Source organism: Ostrea edulis, chromosome 6 (genome assembly GCF_947568905.1).
Source record: "Ostrea edulis chromosome 6, xbOstEdul1.1, whole genome shotgun sequence".
Taxonomy (NCBI): domain Eukaryota; kingdom Metazoa; phylum Mollusca; class Bivalvia; order Ostreida; family Ostreidae; genus Ostrea; species Ostrea edulis.
The window spans coordinates 90,648,313-90,667,217 of record NC_079169.1 but is presented as its reverse complement, the minus strand read 5'-3'; the positions used below and the strand labels follow the sequence as shown (position 1 = coordinate 90,667,217).

General features: G+C 35.2%; 1 protein-coding gene across 40 annotated transcripts in view; it reads left to right on the top strand.

Moving 5' to 3' along the window:
- Positions 1-18,905, top strand: part of LOC125683667 (bromodomain adjacent to zinc finger domain protein 2B-like) — a 49,660-nt gene that overhangs the window by 3,209 nt on the left and 27,546 nt on the right. For 6 of the 40 annotated variants that reach the window (XM_056142619.1, XM_056142646.1, XM_056142644.1 and 3 more), the window contains exons 2-13: positions 8,200-12,354; positions 12,561-12,692; positions 13,607-13,681; positions 14,385-14,764; positions 15,102-15,416; positions 15,622-15,732; positions 15,990-16,103; positions 16,449-16,682; positions 16,823-17,108; positions 17,245-17,423; positions 17,950-18,051; positions 18,303-18,486. In XM_056142619.1, coding sequence (XP_055998594.1) covers positions 12,252-12,354; positions 12,561-12,692; positions 13,607-13,681; positions 14,385-14,764; positions 15,102-15,416; positions 15,622-15,732; positions 15,990-16,103; positions 16,449-16,682; positions 16,823-17,108; positions 17,245-17,423; positions 17,950-18,051; positions 18,303-18,486 — 2,215 coding nt within the window. In that variant the 5' untranslated portion in view covers positions 8,200-12,251. Of the gene's footprint in view, positions 1-3,192; positions 3,422-3,722; positions 4,012-8,199; positions 12,355-12,560; positions 12,693-13,606; positions 13,682-14,384; positions 14,765-15,101; positions 15,417-15,621; positions 15,733-15,989; positions 16,104-16,448; positions 16,683-16,822; positions 17,109-17,244; positions 17,424-17,949; positions 18,052-18,302; positions 18,487-18,905 lie in introns of those variants that run through there. The other 34 variants (XM_056142623.1, XM_056142624.1, XM_048925093.2 and 31 more) reach the window with 19 other exon arrangements.

The window sequence follows — 18,905 nt, the reverse complement described above, 5'->3', positions numbered from 1 at the left end:
CACAGCTCTCTTTCTAATTTAGAGGTTCAGTCCTCACAGCTCTCTTTCTAATTTAGAGGTTCAGTCCTCACAGCTCTCTTTCTAATTTAGAGGTTCAGTCCTCACAGCTCTCTTTCTAATTGTTCTCTAACATCTCCCTAATTTTTGACTTACCTTTGTAAGTAAGGGGAGCATTAAGTACACAAGATATTCAGAGTTTTAATTGTTTGAAGATTATGCATAAATTGCCCAAAAATGCAAGCGTAGATCTCTTTTGAGTGGAAGTGTGACATTCTCGTTCAAGCATGGAACTAGATGCATAATGCAGCATTGCATATTACAATTGATATTTAAAATTCTTCACCAACACAACCAAGGATTTAGCTCATGAATATCAGTTTTCTAATTTTTAGGTATTTTCCCCCATGAGGATATCCCTTTAAATTTGTTTTAAATATTGTTGAAATACTCATGTTCGCTAAATAATTTATAATTTATATGTGGACAAAATCATAGTACTTTTCCAAGCCCTTCAAAATGCATTGGAGGTTTGCCTGGTGACTTCACCCCCTCCCCCCCCCCCCCCCCCCCCCCCCCCTTTGCAGACCCACAGGCAAGGTATTACTTCCTCCCGGATTCCAACATATTTCTGAATTATTTTAAAAGGATAATGTTTTCTTTAAAAGCTAGATTTATCCCTTCTTCTTTTTAGAAGTTTCTATTTTCGGTTTTGTTGCACAGTACAATGAATACTTCAATATATATATTTAATTGAAAAAAAAAAAAAACAACTCAAGAGTTATTTTTTAACTGTCTGGACTGGTAATATTTTGGTCACAAGATTATTCAATAAACCAAAATCTCTTTGGTTGAAAAATAAAACTCCATTGATTTCTGGAATAAAAAAATATTGAAGGTATTCGATGACAGTTATGTCCCCCTGAAACCCCCAGGCAACTGCTGATAGTGTAATCCACCATTGAGATGAAACACTGGTTAAACTTTGGAAGAATTATTGATTATAATGAAAGTTTCATGACCAATATTTTGTTCAATTAAAAGAATAGCATACACACAAATTCTCGTAGGTGGCAAGTCTCTTGGTAAAAAATCAAGTAACTGTAATTGAAAATGAATGAAATTCTTTTTTTCACACAGCTAAATGGTATGGATCGGTTTTTGTTTTTTGTTTTCATTTTTCCCCCCTGGTCTATTGAGGTGTTAATGGAAATTCACAGTAGATGTTAGTTCAAGTTCTTATGGAGTCTTATTTCTTAGAAGAGACAAACAAAATACCATTTTCTTTAAAGACAAAGATGATATAAGACCTGCAGAATGTGACAATACATATACAATCTTAGAGATTTGAAACACATTGTTTTCGGTCTTCAATACTTATGACTATAGTTTTATGTTGATTCTTATAAATTGATGTTGGAAATGATGCATTTTTTTTATCTACTGTCATTTTGTCACTGAAAACATAAATTCAAATGCTATTAATCTTAAAAACATCAAGCACACTAGAGGATATCAATTTCTATTTTTGACTTGACTTATGCCTTTCGATTCCTTGTCAGGAACATAGGGCAGCAGCAACACTCCTTCAATGCGCACGGTTCTGACTGATCCTCCTCAGCTCAGCCCAAGTCATTCCGGTGGCCTTCATTTATATTTTTACCATTCACTTATTTTTGAGTGTTGTTTTACGTCCCACTGGACAATTTTTCACTCTCTTAAAGATGTAGCCAGGTTTAGGTGAAGTGCCACGAATTTTGACCTATGTAAGGGGCACATAGCATAGAGGGTTCTTTGTTGTGCCATTTAGGCTTACTGTGACACAGGACCTCTATTTTTAAGGTCATATCCAAAAGGCCCTTGACTTAAAGTTCTAATACTGAAGACTTCAATGGTGAAGGATCAATCACCGTTTACCTGATCAAGACATAGGGCTCACGGCGGGTGTGACCGTTCCACAGGGGATGCTTACTTCTCCTAGGCACCTGATCCCACCTCTGGTATATCCAGGGGTCTGTGTTTGCCTAACTTTATTTTGTATTAGTTATAGGAGTTGTGAGATTGATCTCTGTTCGTTATCTTCACCTTTCTCTACTGATGTTAAATGTCAGAGGTTTGATACGGCGCCGAGATCAGAAATTGAACCTTGGCCTCCAGATTGCAAAGTGAATATCCTAACCACTGGGCCACCATGATTTATTTTAAGATATATATAGCACACAGCAATATGATCCCTAATGTGCTCTTTATTTGCGGGAAGGAAAACAGTACAAAAGTTTACAACAAAAATTCAGGAATAGTGGTACGTTTATGATGTCCCATCTTAGAATCAGCTGTTTCCAGCTTTTTTAAAATTTTATTTTTTATCATAAATATATGTATAGTTTAACACATTAAATCAAAATAAGTATGCTTTGCTTTAAGAAAAAAACCTGAAAATCATTTTGAGCCAAAATAGGCCCATATCACATGAAGTCGCTTGGCATGATGGCATACAATATGACATCACAATTGACTCATCATTTTTTGCTTGGATTCGCTGCAATATCCCATATTCATGGCAGATTATATAACGTCTTTTTCCTGTATGATTAATCATGAAAAAAGTGAATGTTACTGAAAGAAATTATCAAATTCATTGTGTACAAGATTTAAGCTACATTTTCTCATTATATATATAAATAATTCTTAAAATACGAAATAACATTTTGATGTGGGGTTAAAAGTAGGTCTAAGCAGTCATAAACTCCCCCTCCCCCCTCCCCTAATATTATGGTTAATTGTCATGCATAATAAATTAGAGAAGAATACTTGTTGAAAAATCTCGTTTGTATTGGTTGCACAGCTGTTGGGTTTTACATGTGAAATATTTATGGATTTTTTTGATTGATGCATTTATGGGAATGCGAGTATAAGTTTTCTTTATGAGTTTTTATTAGAAAAATATCAAGTCCTTAAAATCTTCAATCCCCAAAATGTTGCAGAAGCAAACTAAATCTGTATATGTTAACACTGTGTGCGTCTGATTATAACCGCGATGTCTTGCTGCATTGTAAGTATGCTGATTTATAATCATGAGTACCAAATTATATTTTAAAGTAAATTGCACCAAATACATACAGTAAGTGTGCCAAATTTTGAATCATCCACTGTAAGTACGCAGAGTCATCATTTGGCTTAGTATGGGAGTAAGGGAGATAATCAGCAATGGAGCTGTCATGATTCCAGAGGGAGAAGAGGTGTTTTTTTAATGCTAGTAGAGTTTTTAGAGGAGACTTCCCAGGTTCTACATGTGTATTTAGAAATGAGTTGCACATCCCCGAGGGAAAGTTTTAACCAGTGGATATATGTATGCAACTTTCCTTCCAAGCACCGGCTCCGTTTCATATAGTGCATGCAGATTAAGTCCTTTGTCCCCGACAGAGTATGTGTGAAAAAATATTGAGTTTTCTTTCTGTATAATTGTGTTCTAAGGTTTGCCATTGATTTTTCATGCTCTTCCAAAGGAAGCAAGTATTTGTAAATAATGACTAATATTGAGAGTATAGATGAATATATTAGTATCTGTAATATACACCAACTGTCTGGCCTTGTAATAGCAGCTACCTAAAGGTAGATTTTCACATGTGTCATGTCGTGTGTGTGTGTGTGTGTGTTCTGAAAATGAGACTTTTAACTGAAGTCAGCTGTTAACAAAGACAGAAAAATGATGATTTTGAACACACAAACAAAGTGGATTTTAAGCTCCCAATGTTGAGAATTTACCTGTGCTAAACCAAATGACCTATCTTCTGTATTCACTGACTCCTATTGAGGTGAAAAAAATCTACACATGATATTTGTATTTGTGAACCTGAAACAGCACAAACATTTAAAATCTTGTCCTATTAAACATGTTATCTTTCTATAGAGTTGATATACTGTTAAATATAAATCCACCTTTAGATTGCGGCCGCCTGCTTTCTTTGTGATTGGTAAATCTTCATACGGAAATATTCATGACTCGTGAGACAGGTTAGCATATTCCTTTTTTTGTTTTATTTTTGATTCAGATGACGAATTGTGAATATGATGTGGTCTATGATAGGTTTGAGTGTTACATTCTTTTTTTCATTGTGTCTGTGCTTTTTCATATCACAGTCTTTACGCAATTGAATTCAGACGAGTTTCATTTTAATGTGTACATGTAATTACAAAAGTTAAAGATAGGCACTATATCCTTTGTCATTGAATGAACCACTGGGACAACAAAGTCCGCTTCACTCGACATGTTCCCGATTTACGGATGTTAAGACTATAAGGAGGTTTGACTGTGGTTCACACTTTCTGTTCGTCATCCTTTGCTAAGCTAGATGATTACTTTATCTAGGGGTTGCAGTCTGATTCATACTTTTGAAGGACAAGGGGTTGATCGTTTTGTTCTTTCCATACCTGGGTAGATGCTAAATGAACTGGTAAAACATCACCTCACTCCAAACAGCATCTTCCTGGTCTGAAAATCGCAGCATAAGCTACCATCAGGAACTTGTTGTCTGTGAGTGTTGTTGTAAAACAAGCCAAATAGAGTAAAAAAATCTTATGTCAGTTCACTAAACATGGAACTCGAGACCCCGAACCCCCCCCCCCACCCCCACCCCCACCCCCTGTGACTAACACTAAGGTGATAAACCATAGTGACTGATAGTCTATACAAGAAAGAAATGGGGTAAAACAATGACTTACTACTGAATCTGTGCAGCAGTGACCAGATCACTCTAATTATGCCTTTTGAGTACACACTGTAACTAATTGTAAAACTTACACTGTGGATATTGTTGTCTTCCATTCATATGATGTTGTCCCCTGAGTAATCGCAGTGAATACTGTCCTCTAAGTACTTAACCATATATACTGTGAATGCTGTTAGTTAATGTTGTCCCCTGAGTACTCGCAGTGAATACTGTCCTCTAAGTACTTAACCATATATACTGTGAATGCTGTTAGTTATGTTGTCCCCTGAGTACTCGCAGTGAATACTGTCCTCTAAGTACTTAACCATATATACTGTGAATGCTGTTAGTGATGTTGTCCCCTGAGTACTCGCAGTGAATACTGTCCTCTAAGTACTTAACCATATATACTGTGAATGCTGTTAGTTATGTTGTCTCCTGAGTACTCGCAGTGAATACTGTCCTCTAAGTACTTAACCATATATACTGTGAATGCTGTTAGTTATGTTGTCCCCTGAGTACTCGCAGTGAATACTGTCCTCTAAGTACTTAACCATATATACTGTGAATGCTGTTAGTTATGTTGTCCCCTGAGTACTCGCAGTGAATACTGTCCTCTAAGTACTTAACCATATATACTGTGAATGCTGTTAGTTATGTTGTCCCCTGAGTACTCGCAGTGAATACTGTCCTCTAAGTACTTAACCATATATACTGTGAATGCTGTTAGTTATGTTGTCCCCTGAGTACTCGCAGTGAATACTGTCCTCTAAGTACTTAACCATATATACTGTGAATGCTGTTAGTTATGTTGTCTCCTGAGTACTCGCAGTGAATACTGTCCTCTAAGTACTTAACCATATATACTGTGAATGCTGTTAGTTATGTTGTCCCCTGAGTACTCGCAGTGAATACTGTCCTCTAAGTACTTAACCATATATACTGTGAATGCTGTTAGTTATGTTGTCCCCTGAGTACTCGCAGTGAATACTGTCCTCTAAGTACTTAACCATATATACTGTGAATGCTGTTAGTCCTATGCTGTCCTCTGAGTACCGTGAATGCTGTTAGTCCTATGCTGTCCTCTGAGTACTGTGAATACTGTTAGTCCTATGCTCTCCCCTGTGTACTGTGAATGCTGTTAGTCCTATGCTGTCGTTTGAGTACTATGAATGCTGTTAGTCCTATGCTGTACTCTGAGTACTGTGAATGCTGTTAGTCCTATGCTGTCCTCTGAGTACTATGAATGCTGTTAGTCCTATGCTGTACTCTGAGTACTGTGAATGCTGTAGGTCCTATGCTGTACTCTGAGTACTGTGAATGCTGTTAGTCCTATGCTGTACTCTGAGTACTGTGAATGCTGTTAGTCCTATGCTGTCCTCTGAGTACTGTGAATGCTGCTACCTATGCTACTTAAGCATATTTTTGTAATATTGTGAATGCTCTTATTATATCAGGTTTCTACAAGGTTGGTTGTAAAAGAGCTATAATGCTGCACCTTGAGATTGGATTAATTGCAGGTGAAACATTGTCCACTGGCTGTTAGCAGTGGTATATAAGTATATATATGTATGTGTGTGTATATAGCCTATATTGGTTCACAGCCTGATAATGTTATTGAGGATTGTAATTCTTGATTTGATCTCTTCATGTATTCAGGGATTGTCTGAGAAACTTGTTCTCTGTCAATAATGAGGTATTTCATACATCCATCTCGTTGAGCTTGTTGAGAAATTGATGATCAAGATCCTGCATCAATTTAACCCTGGACATTAATTAACTGAATTCAATTCAATTCAAGAGGACACTGTTTTATAGAATATGCTGCAGAGATTGGTTGATATAGGGTAGATATGTTAATTTAATCACCATTTTCTTGATGATAGTCATATGTTCAGATTTCATAGCACAAGATCATGAGAGATACTTAAAGCTTGCAACTGTTACTGTTCAGTTTGCACAAAGTTTCTCTCTCTTTTCTGATAGACACACACACACACACACACACACACACACACACACATCTGCGGCTGAATTGCCTGTGGATTGAAAACTGCAACAACAAAAAAAAGAAAGAAAAAAAACTTCAGAAACATGATGTTTGAGGTTTTCAGCTATTCTGAATTGCTGGTTTCAACATTTCTCTTGTGTGTTTGGCATAAAACTTTACAGCACAAGGAGAAAAAAAAAGGAGGAAAAGGCGCTTGGAAAAATAAGACCAGTTTTTTATGACCAGGAATTATTCATCATTGCATGTTTTTGAATCTTAATACCTAGCGAGTTTCTAGAATGTTAAAAAAAAAATAATTGGTGTGGTGGATCGGTAGTTAGAATTACATTCTAATTCATAATCAATATGTGTGTGTGCTTCAAAAAAACGCGTTCATTATTCCTAAATGTCTTTCGGAAAAGAATATTCTTAACTGCCATATTTAAATAAAAACAATTTGGCTATATTCTCGCTACTGTGGGTCCCAGTATAACAAGATTTTAAACTTTGAGAGAGAACATTTTGTGTACATGCATTTACCTGTGTGGTTTAAGATATGGAAATAAAAGACTGTGTTCTTAGTCATGTGGTGGTTAATCGAGGTCACATTTTTAGACACCACGAATTTTCCTGTTTATTTCATACCATTGGTTTTAATACATGAACCCTGCATGGGTTTTTCCTTTACCTTTTAAATGCATGTCTGTGTGAAATAAAATGTATGTATGTATGTTTTATATATATGTGGAAGAAGATGCTGGCTGCTATTCAGGCATACCAGATCATAGCCTTGTTTATTAAGAGAACAAATGTTTGTTTATATCATATTTATTTGTTTATTTTTTTTTGTAATATAGGAAGTATATCAGCTTCACTATACAGATTTGGAAATGAGTCAAAGTTGTTGGGTTTTTTTTTCCATACAGTAAATGAGTGCCATTTGTAAAACTGTCTTCTATATTGATTTCTGATTTCAGAGACTACAAAATTACAAAAATATGTGAAACACCTGAATAGTTATGGGGCATTTTCTGTCTATTTAATGTTAGGTACAACAGCATAAAGGCTAAACATACGGGAAAGGCAGATTATATATCCCTTGTGACCCTTCACTGTTTCGTGTGCTTTGTTCTTCTCCAGTATCAGAATTTTAATTTCTTATTTGTGAATTTTGAAATGTACACAAAGAGATGACTTTGTACCTGTTTTACTCATCTAAATGCATTTATGTGAAGACTTTTTATGCAGTAGTTAACTGTTGGTGTTTGAGAAGAAATATAAATTAGAGGGACCAGGCTTTGATTTCTCGAAAAAATCTTGAACTTAAGTTTGGGTTTACTTCTAGTTGAACAGCCAAAAATTTGAGTAAAATCTCAAAATTAAGTCCAAGTTTCGACTTGAGTTCTGTACGAGAAATCCAGGCCTGTATGAGAAATTGAGTTGTACTCGTCATTCATGAGTTTTTCATTGTATCTGTCTTTATGTGTTTCCCTTTCTTTTCAGACAATGACAAAAATGAAGAGCCCTAGAAAGTACAACTTTACTAGCAATCAAAGTTAGCTAGTCTGCTGTCTCCGCATATCTGCAATCGCTTGTAAGTATTGCCAACAAATGCAATTAATCGTCATCTAGTCAGGCTTGAAGATTTTCCTCCATTGCTGGAATATTTAAGCTTATACAAAAGACATGCTGTTAGAAACAGCCACCTAAAAATCAATATTATGTTGTATTTGCTGTCATCAGTTATCAAATATTCCCTAACATGTTGATTAGGACAATTACAATAACTCTTACGTAGTTATTCCCCTTGGTTCACTGGCAGCTGTTTAAATTTAAAATTTTTTTTTTTTTATTCAAGATTAATTTTGCTTCATTCTCTGATAGAAATGTTTTTCTAGTTCATTTAAAGGAAATTGCAGTGTCAGTTACAGAAATGAACACAGCATCGCAGTATGAAAAATTTGAGAGGAAATGAGTATAGGATTTTCTCTCTCAGGAAATAAAAGCCTTGGATTCTTTTATCATGTTTTAAGTAATTTATAAACTGTTTTCTGTTGTTTGTCGACACATGTTTTTCAGTGGCATACTTCAATATAAACAAGATGATGCTTGATAGACCTTTCAGCAAATAAAAATTCTTGCATTCAGAGAAAGTGTATATATTATATATTAATTCATGATCTTTAAACACATACACACACACACACATCGTCTCAAAATTCTTTGTCGACTAACTTACATAAAAGAAACAAATTAATGTTGCTGTAGTTTTGAAGGATACAAAAAATGTTCATTTATAATTCATTGTTCACCATATGCCCATGTGGTTTTTAACCGTTTAAATGTGACTCAGTTTAGAACAAGTTTTCACAACAACCGATAGCTGTATCTGTAAAAGCCATTCCTGGGATATACCTTTTGTGCCTGGTTTATATTGAATTGTTTAGTTGAAGAGAAATGATAGCAGATCAATTCCTCTGTGTTAAACCACAGTGTTAAATTGCATGATGGTCGTTTTTTAAACAGACGATGCCCAATGGCTGTCCATAGCTTCAATGCTTTATATATAATATATATATATATATCTTTCGCAAAACTTTGACATTCAGGTCTTTAATATCAAGGGAAAAACAACATCATATAATTGAATATTCTATGGAAACTTTTAAGAAATTTGTGTTGTAATAAATGCTCTTTGTGTGTTGTGTGCGATGTAGACTGTCGTTTTATTCCCTGTGGTGTAGAAGTGTAGGAATACTAACTTGTTTTCTCTTTGTTACCTGTAAGGTGGACAGGTGTTGGGCATCAACCAGGTATTGATTGACAGATGGACACTTGTAGTTTAATTCACTCTTACAGGTTTTATTTTCACTTTCTATTATGTCACAGTGTAAAATCACCCATCCAAATGTCTCCCACTTCTACCCGTCTTTAGTGAAATAAGAGAACAAACTATAATTTGGATTTCAAGTTGAGTAAAAATTTGTCTTTTTCATGAACAGATAGAAAGAATTCCTATTAACACTTTGAAAAAAGACTGCATATGGCTAGGGTTAATTGGCAGGTTCTAAAACGTGAAAAATGTAGGGAAATTTTTTGATTTAATTTTTTTCTTCATAACTTAAATTCATTTCAGATATAACAAAATTTAATTATGTTATATGATTCTTTGTAACACAGTGTATAAAAAGGTTCACGCATATACCCTTCATTAAAATGTAGTTTGGGGCCAAATTAGGACCATGTCATTCATTGTCTTCTCTCAAAGATTCTCGAGTTTGAGCAAGATGCATCAAAACAGTTAAGAGATTAGAAGACCCGTCTCTCCTCGCAGATGATAAGATCCTAGGAAGGATTTTCAAATACAGAAAAACTAAGGAGATGTAACTGTCAGGAAGTTTTATTGATCAACATGAGAAATTGACAAGCCATGTATGACAGCATTAAGAAATTTATTGATCTGAGAAACAAATACATGCAATTTACATGATAGATGACACAGAGGGAGTAACTGACAAGGGATTTCTAAACAGTTGATATTCTGGATATATATATTATAAGTGCAGTATTTTACCTGATGGTAATAAATTTAAGTGTTCTGATATTGGATGTAAAAAAAAAAAAAGGGAGGGGGGGGGGGGGTCCTCAGATATAGAATAATTCCTAGATCATTCAAAAATGAAGATGTCTCAGATTGTTTCCTATAAAAACATAATGCCACAAGGCTGTGTTAAATAAAAAATATATATATACCGGCTTCAAGTGACACTCTTCACTTAGACAATGCAGGCCTAACTGTAAATTAGCTCTGTGCATGATGTGGTTTCCAGGTCAGTGTGACATTATTTGATATGGACAATCCTGTATGTTTATGCAACTGCTGTGTTTAGCAGATCATGGAAAATATACTTGTACATGTATACCATGATAGAAATTAACCTGGCTAGTTTTTCTTCTATGTGTTTCTAAGATCAAAAAAACCGTACTAGGTATAGTCATTGGGCAAAGCTATCAAACAAATATAGTAAAAGCTAAAACAAAAAAGTATACTTATTTAATGAGTAAATAATTTCACCTTGACATTTAGTCATGAAAAACAATAACAAATCAATGATATTAGATAATGCGACAGAAAGGTTAGTAGATATTAATGCTTATATGTGATAACAATAGCATAATTTTGTGTAACTTTCATCAATTTTGTGTAACATACATCACATTAGTATTTCCTTAAAGTAATGGATTAATGTGAATTTTGGAGTCAACAAAATAGTATCATTGATCGGGAGCACTTCAATTTAAACATGAATTGCACAGATGTTTTTCTCAAGGAATTTGTGATTTAGAGTATCTACCTAATTCACCTTTCACAGGCACTCAATTTTGTCAGCAAGATCTTTACCTTTTTTTGTTTTTTAATGGCAGTTGCAAATAATTTTTGTATTTAAATGCACAATATTAATGTAAATTAGTAAGTCTTTTAGATTGCAACCATTGAAATGTTTAAATGAACATTAATTTTTTGGCACATAATGCTTACAGCTTGTTTTTTTTTGTTTTTTTTAAATTGTGCGAGGAATATTCAGAGACATCTAAAAGTTTTCATTGCCTGGGTACTTGATTGCACAATTAGGTCTTTATCTTCCTAACTAACCAACTAACCATTCATTTCCAGATTCTATTTCTTAAAATCTTAGGTAGTTTGTAAACATAAATCTATAACACATACAATACAAAGAACATTCTCCCAATTATTATGAAATAACAGTATCGAAACATTATATAGCTAGCAAATCTTAAGAATCCTATAGATGGAAAAATTACGACCAGCAATTCTGCTTCCCAAAATCTGTCCAGTATATTGCTAATTCTCCTCGCAAGATGGCACTTGGGGAAAATTGGAGAGAAAGTACAAGGAATATGGTATCATGCTATAAATAAATTAATCCTGTTCTGTATCTATACTCCTTTACTTTGCCCAGAATCAATATGTGGCCCAGCCGATTATTAATGGCACACATACAATACACAGCGAAAAGGAATATCTTTTTCCACTTGAATGTTGAGCTGCAGAGAAGAGAGAAAGAGAGCAAAAAAAAAAAAAAAAAAAAAAGAGAGGTTGCTGTTTATTCTGTATTGAAAAATCCATATCGTCACTTCTAAGTCTTTGACTGTGTGACAATTGCTACTGAACAGATACATGGTGAAAAACCACTGCCGCGATAGAGGGACAACGCAGAATGGTTTTAATGGAATGAAGTTGACTCTTACTGAATCCGACCAATTCTAGCACTTTCTGAGAACCTTATATTATTTAATTGTTTCAAATATTAAGCTTTTGCATTTACCATTCAAAAGTATGTAATCTGTACAGTTATGTCCTATTAGCACAAATAATGAAATCTGCAAGTACGGGTAGAAATGTTACGATTGCTTTTAAAAATGTAAGGATGTGAAGATATTCTCATTGCCTATAGCAATGGAAAAAAAATTTGTTGCAGAATAACTTGACTGCTAGCGGTTTGATTATATTGCATTGCAAATGGCATTCATTTATGTCTTGCATTTCTGCAGGTACTATGGAAAACAAGGAAAAAAATTCACCAAAACCAAGTCACAATCTGTTTGATAATGCTGCTGCTGCAGGCAATCTGCTGGGTAAGAAATACATATTTACTGTTACGAAATCATCATGCCTACCAGATGTAAATTTACAGTTTTCACTCCTTCTTTGTGTGTGTCGATATGATACCAGTGTGTTAATGTATACCTATAAATATGCCAGCTGTATTCAGTACGAATATGTCACCACACACGATAAGTAAATGATTTCTTCCAGAATAAGAGTATTCTCCATTTGACAGGTGTCCATCCATTTGGCCTTCCCTATGCCCACCTGCCCAGCACCTTCTCCCTCTTGGGCCACTACCCCTCCTTTCCAAGTGCCTCCCTGTTTGGGGAGCTTGGGGAGAGGGGACTCGCCAGCCTCCCGCCTGGTAAGGGGTCATGATTACATGATATTATATCTGTGTAGTATAGAAATTCTGTGATACAGGTATTTGCCCCAGTAAGCACACCCTAGGCACATACACTGTAATACATCTTTAACCTTTAAAAAAAGTTTGATATTAAGCTAAAGTATTTACTAGACATAAAATTTCTTTATGTAACACTTACATGTAGCTTTAAAAAAAACAACCTGTCAGCTACTGCATGTATATAGATATATAGTATTATAGTATATTATGTAAATCAGTGGCTATGTCAACTTCTGACACCCAAGAAAGGTATGAATGGTTGAGCTTACATGGTTTGGTATGTGATATAAAGAGTTGCAGATTGAAAGTAATTGGGGGGGGGGGGGGGGGGGGGAGTGATCTACAGGGGTAGAGTATTAAGGGCAAAATGTAATGTAGTCCTGTAAGTGTGTAGGGTGTGGACCATTATTAATGATGAAATTAACACACTGTGTGTGTGTGTGTGTGTATGTGTATATATATATATATATATATATATATATATATATATATATATATATATACACACACACACACACACATACACATACCTTACCCATTTTTACATTGAATTATCACATGATTCTGAGAACTACCAAGTATATATCTATAAGCCGAGGTGACATTGAAATCCAACTTTGGGATCCATTTGCATATCCAATGTCATAGATTCTTATTATGTAAATGAAGTCGCTTGCTGGTTTTGATGGATCATGAAAAATTTGATGAAGAAAAAATGTTTATATGATTTGGTTCATAGAAAAATACAGGGGTTATTATCACAGAAAAATGAAGCTGAAACCTCTTTATTTTAGATTTGTCCTGTGAAAAATGCTCATGGTATATTAATTAGATACAGTGTGGTTTTCTTTTTGTCTGATTAAACAATCTAGGTGGTGCCTTATGGAGTTATGGGGCCTCAAACTTTGATAACAGATTTCCGGATTTCTTTGCAGGCTCACTACTAGGTACAAGCTTCACAGGCCCGCTTATAAACCTGGAGCTGCCCCCTAATGGGGCCCCACTCACTATTAAAATCCCAGATATGACAAAAGTTGAACTGTCAGATGAAGACAGTAAGATGTTGGCCATTTTCTTCTCACTGCCATGTTTTGTGAATTTAATTCTCCTAATTTTGATTTTTCTGATAAATTGAATCATCAACCCCTTAGTTGGATGTTTTGTTTAGAGCGTGGTTTGCTTATATAGTCCAATGTAGTGAATACCAACCTCCAAAATGATTTTAGTTAGGAAAAAGATCCAATTACATGTAACTGTTCAGAATGGCATACTTCCTTTTATGTGTGTTGTAGACTCTGTAAGAATTTTCCTTTTTTTTTGCAATTCTTGCATTGATTGTAGTCTTTTAACACCATTACCTATAGTGTGCCTTCCCTAGAGTACTGGTTTTCATTGTTTATATGTTGCTGGAGTTTTTATTGCAATTTAATGTTTATTTCATACATGTTGAGTTTTTTATTTCTTCTTCTATGAAATGTAATTTTTTTCAAAGAAAGTTTTCAGACCAAGATTCTCACAATATTTCTTTTACGTAAAATTCAGTTTTAATTATCAAAAAGTACATAGTGATTTTATCTGGTCTCTACCAAAATACATGTGTAAGCTAGTGTTTGTTATTGCCATGTATAACTAGTGGATGTATGTTTTTAGAATTATCAGGAAAGTTTAGCTCTGCCAGTAAATCACATTCCTTGTCATCCTCAAAAGACTCACCAAAGTCTTCACCAAAGACTGTCACCAAAGCTACCACTACCATAGCAACCCCCACTACCACCAGCTTCAGCAATAGCACCAACAGCAGAAAAACCAGCACTACCATAACCAGTGTTGGGGAGAGTCTAATGGCAGGGAAAAGCCTGCTGGCTGGGCGGTCCCTTTTGACTGGCAATAGTCTGCTGGCTGAAAAATTCAAGAAATCAAAATTGTCGTCTGCTATTTCACCTAGTCACACTGAGACCAATGGTATCGCATCATCGTCAGAATCTCCTCCTCTCAAAAGTCCAAAGAGAAAGAATGCAAAGGAAGAACAAGTGAGCAATAATATATCTTCACCAAAAAAAATCATTAATCAACTTTAAATCTGAGAGAGATTTTGATCTGGTTAATTCCTTGCATGTGCATGCTAACCATTTTGTTGCTTTGTTCACAGCCAGTCGAAATATTCCTTCAGATTGACAGGAGAAAGTTATTCATTTTTTTAAGGAAATGTAAAAATTACTTAATTTGTGTAAACTATACCAAAAACAAAACAACAACAAATCATTATTCACCTCATGTTAGACACTAGATACATGTAATAATATCCTTCCTTAATGATTACAATCCAGCAGAAAGGAGGATATAAAGTTTTGTTTTTTTTGTTGCTAGGTGATAGAAAATGGCGACCATCATCCAAGTGAAGAGGACCAGTCAGAAGATGATTTGGTCCCAAACAGGTCTGTCGTCAATGGTAACCAAGAGGAAGAAGAGGAGACCATGGATTCTGAATGTAACAGCTCGAAAAAGAACAGCACTGCCCCCTCAATACACATTGACGGCCTGAAGAAGAAGTTAATAGCTGATCAAATCCGACAGAGGGTGCAGAATAAACCCATTCAAAGTGTTCGTCCATCCATCATGCAACCAATGAAGCGTGGAAGAGGAAGGCCTCCCAAACAAACACAGACTGGCCAGGAGGAGGACGTTAGTAGACATTAGTATATTGCTAGTTGATAAGTACATTTGTACTCTGATGTAAAGTTAATTTTTCAGTTGCCAATGGGTCCTTTATGATTAAAGATCAGAGTATCGGTAATGCAGGGAAATGTTCATAGAGAGTGTATATTTAGTACTTCCCTGAAACACTGCAAAGAACTTATCGTAAACACACTCCCAAAATATTTTACAGACTAAAGATGCTGAAAATTTAAAAGCACAGCTAAACGCAACTCTGTTAAAACAGGAACTTCAACTGAAGAAACTAAGAGAGAAGCATGAAAAAGAACAGGAAGCATTGTTGGTGAGTTTCCTTATTTCTTATATACAATTAAACACATTTAAAGAGCCAGGAACATCGTATTCCACTACATAATTTATTCTACTCAGTTTGTTATTTGTTTATTTTTTTTTATCTGTGTGGGGAATGATTTTCACTTTGCTATAAGCAGTCATTCGATTTAATGGTGTTCATTATGACAGTGTTGTGCTGTACACTTTGATCTAAATTGTGATAGAATTAATACATAGAAATTTACTTGCAAACGTATATGCTTGCAGTTGAAGAACAAGAATGATCTGAAAGCACAGTTGGAAGCTAACCTTAGAATTCAACAGATGGAGCTGAAACTGATGAAGAAACAGAAACAGCAGGAGATGGACCTAGCTCTTTTGGTATTGGAAATGGAAAATAGATTTGATACAATATAGATTTGTTCTAAAAATTATGTGGTTATTAAAATGTACATTTGTATGAAGAAGTGAAGATAACACACAGTGATCAATCTCATAAGCCATATAAAGAATACTAAATTGAGAGTAGGGCAAGCATGGACCTCTGGGAACACCAGAGGTGGGATCAGGTGCTTAGGAAGAGTAAGCATCCTATGTTGACTGGTCACACCCACTGTGAACCTCATATCTTGATCGTGTGTTTTATTTTCTAGGATGTTAAAAGAATTCTTTTTAGGGTGCTCAGCCAATGTAGTTTGTTTTACATGCCGTTTATGTCTTCTGTAGTACCAAAAGAAGCAACAAGAACTCCTGAAGCAAGGAGCAAAAGACAAATTAAAATACCAACAAGAAAAAAGTGAGCAGAAAAAGAAGGAACTGGAGGATCAGAAGAAGAAGGAAATTGAGACCACGTTAAAAGTTCAGCAGCTCCTGAAGCTGTCAGAGGACGAACGGAAAGCTCGTGGAGGTGGTGAAAAAACAACCAAAGGAAAATCTCCATCCTCCATGAAAATCAATCAGGTAAATGGAGAGAAATCAATCTGTTTATTTGGAGGGTAAAATTTCTTGATGTGAAATGTATATTTTATTTACACAATGTTTGAATTCACACATTAAGGAAAGGTAAGTTTTTGAGAATACAGTATTTTTGTCAAATTCAGCTGTTGCAAGAAAAGAAAAATGAAGGTGCTTTGATGTCACAGGCAGAGTCTAGCAACCAGATGACTGTGGACGAGAAACTGGAGGCCAAAGTCCGAGCCATGCTGGAAGAGGAGAATTCTAATGACTCTGGATCAGGGGAGTCAGAGGATTCGGACAGCGAGAATGAGAACCAGGCAGGCATGGATTCGATGAGTGAGATCTCGGACTCGACAAATGAACATCTTGGTTCCAGCAAAGATACGAGGAGCACATGTTCCAAAAGGAGTGCTGATGAAATGTCGGAATGTGAGTGTTTATCAGACCTTTATTAGAATAGATTCTTATTCTTTCAGTCATACTGTAATTTTATGGTGCAAAATATGTTGGTTAAAGGGAGGTAATTCAATGTAACTTTGAAACTAATTGGAAACTTCATTTTTAGCTTCACCAACCAAGAAACCCCGCGTACAAATGGATGAGGCAGCTTTACAGATCCCGCTAGATCATGGCTTCAAACGGAGTACAACCATCCATGCCATCGGCAAGCGAGGGTTCATTGGGGAGGTGCTTTACTTCGGTCCTTGCGGAAAGAAAATGAAAACCATTCCAGATGTTATGAGGGTAAAATATTTGATTTTAAGAGATGCTTGTAGCATCCTGAAGAAAGATAGTTTTCATGTAATCTTGAAATGTTTTGTTGTCTTCTTAATGAAAATGATGTCAGAATTGGGGGTGGGCATGGTAATTATTTTGAGTTGACCTGTTAACTGCTTGTCACACCTAAACTTTGGGTGATCATATCAAGTTACACACATATATACTGTGTGATTCATGTGGTAAGAATATCTAGGTATTGTCACGCTCGATGTAGAAAACTTTTGAAGTATTGTTTTCACAAGATTAAAGTCTCACTTTTGAGTTGCAGTCTCGCTCTGCTTTCATTGTATTTAAAAATTTGAAAAATGCAGTACCTAAATTTTGCTACATGAAATGCAATTTTACTTTCGGGATATGTTTGGGAGATGGAGAGAGTAAAAGAGAAAGAGAGAGAGAGAGATTCAGAGAGTGTAAAATGCTTGACATTCATATTCCAGTATTTAATATTTCAGTAGCTTTACATATTTATATCGTGTATGTAATATTTCAGTATCTTGAAAGAAATAATATCAAGGAGTTTGGCAGAGAAAATTTCTCCTTCAACACCAGGGTAAAAGTGGGACAGTTTTTTGAAGGCCAAGCAGGAACTGCAGTAAGTGCAAGTTTACAAACTCACATCGTGTGTGTGATAATCGGAGAAAGACATTGTTTTATTCAATATTTACATCAGTATTGATTTAGCTATTGAATTTACTATTAAAAAAAATTACATTTGAAGGAATATTTCGAAATATGTTTTGTATGCATATGGCACATGTTGTTGCAAGTTAACGACAAGAATGAGGTCATGCTTTAATTCCTCCTCAATTAACTTTTTTTTTTTTTTTTTCATCTTTTTTCTAGGAGATTGTAAAGTTGAATGATGAGCAAGTGAGGGAGAGGATGGCCCTTATAGAAAGCAAGAGACAAAAGTTACTGAAGATGAAACAAATGAAGGGAAGCAGACGACAGGAAAAACAGAACAAACAAATTCAGCTCGCCAAGCAGATGATGGAGCAGAAACTCAAGAAACGCATGGAGCAGCAAGGTTTGTTCCTTATTTTAAGAGGAGACACTGTTTCATTATTGCAGTTGTATTTCTACTTGTTTCGTCTTTAAGTTAAAGCTTGTTTTGCAGAATGTTATATATGCAAGATTTTGGTTTTGAAATCAAAGCATAGTTACTAACTGATTTCCCATCGCAGAGTGACATAATCCCACTTTGTTCATCACAGCATATATGTAAATGTTTGGGGGTATCAGTCCCAATTAGGACAAGTCTAGTTAAAGGACAACATCTGAAATGTTTAAAGGGTAAAGGGGGGATGAAGGTCACAAATGAGGGTTTGCAGGAAATAGTTTTTAGTTAAAGTTTCAGTCATCGTTATATAATTACAATGCCATATTTCCATTTTCATTTGTTTGATATGTATGGTACACAGATTGTACACCTTTGGTGTATATATT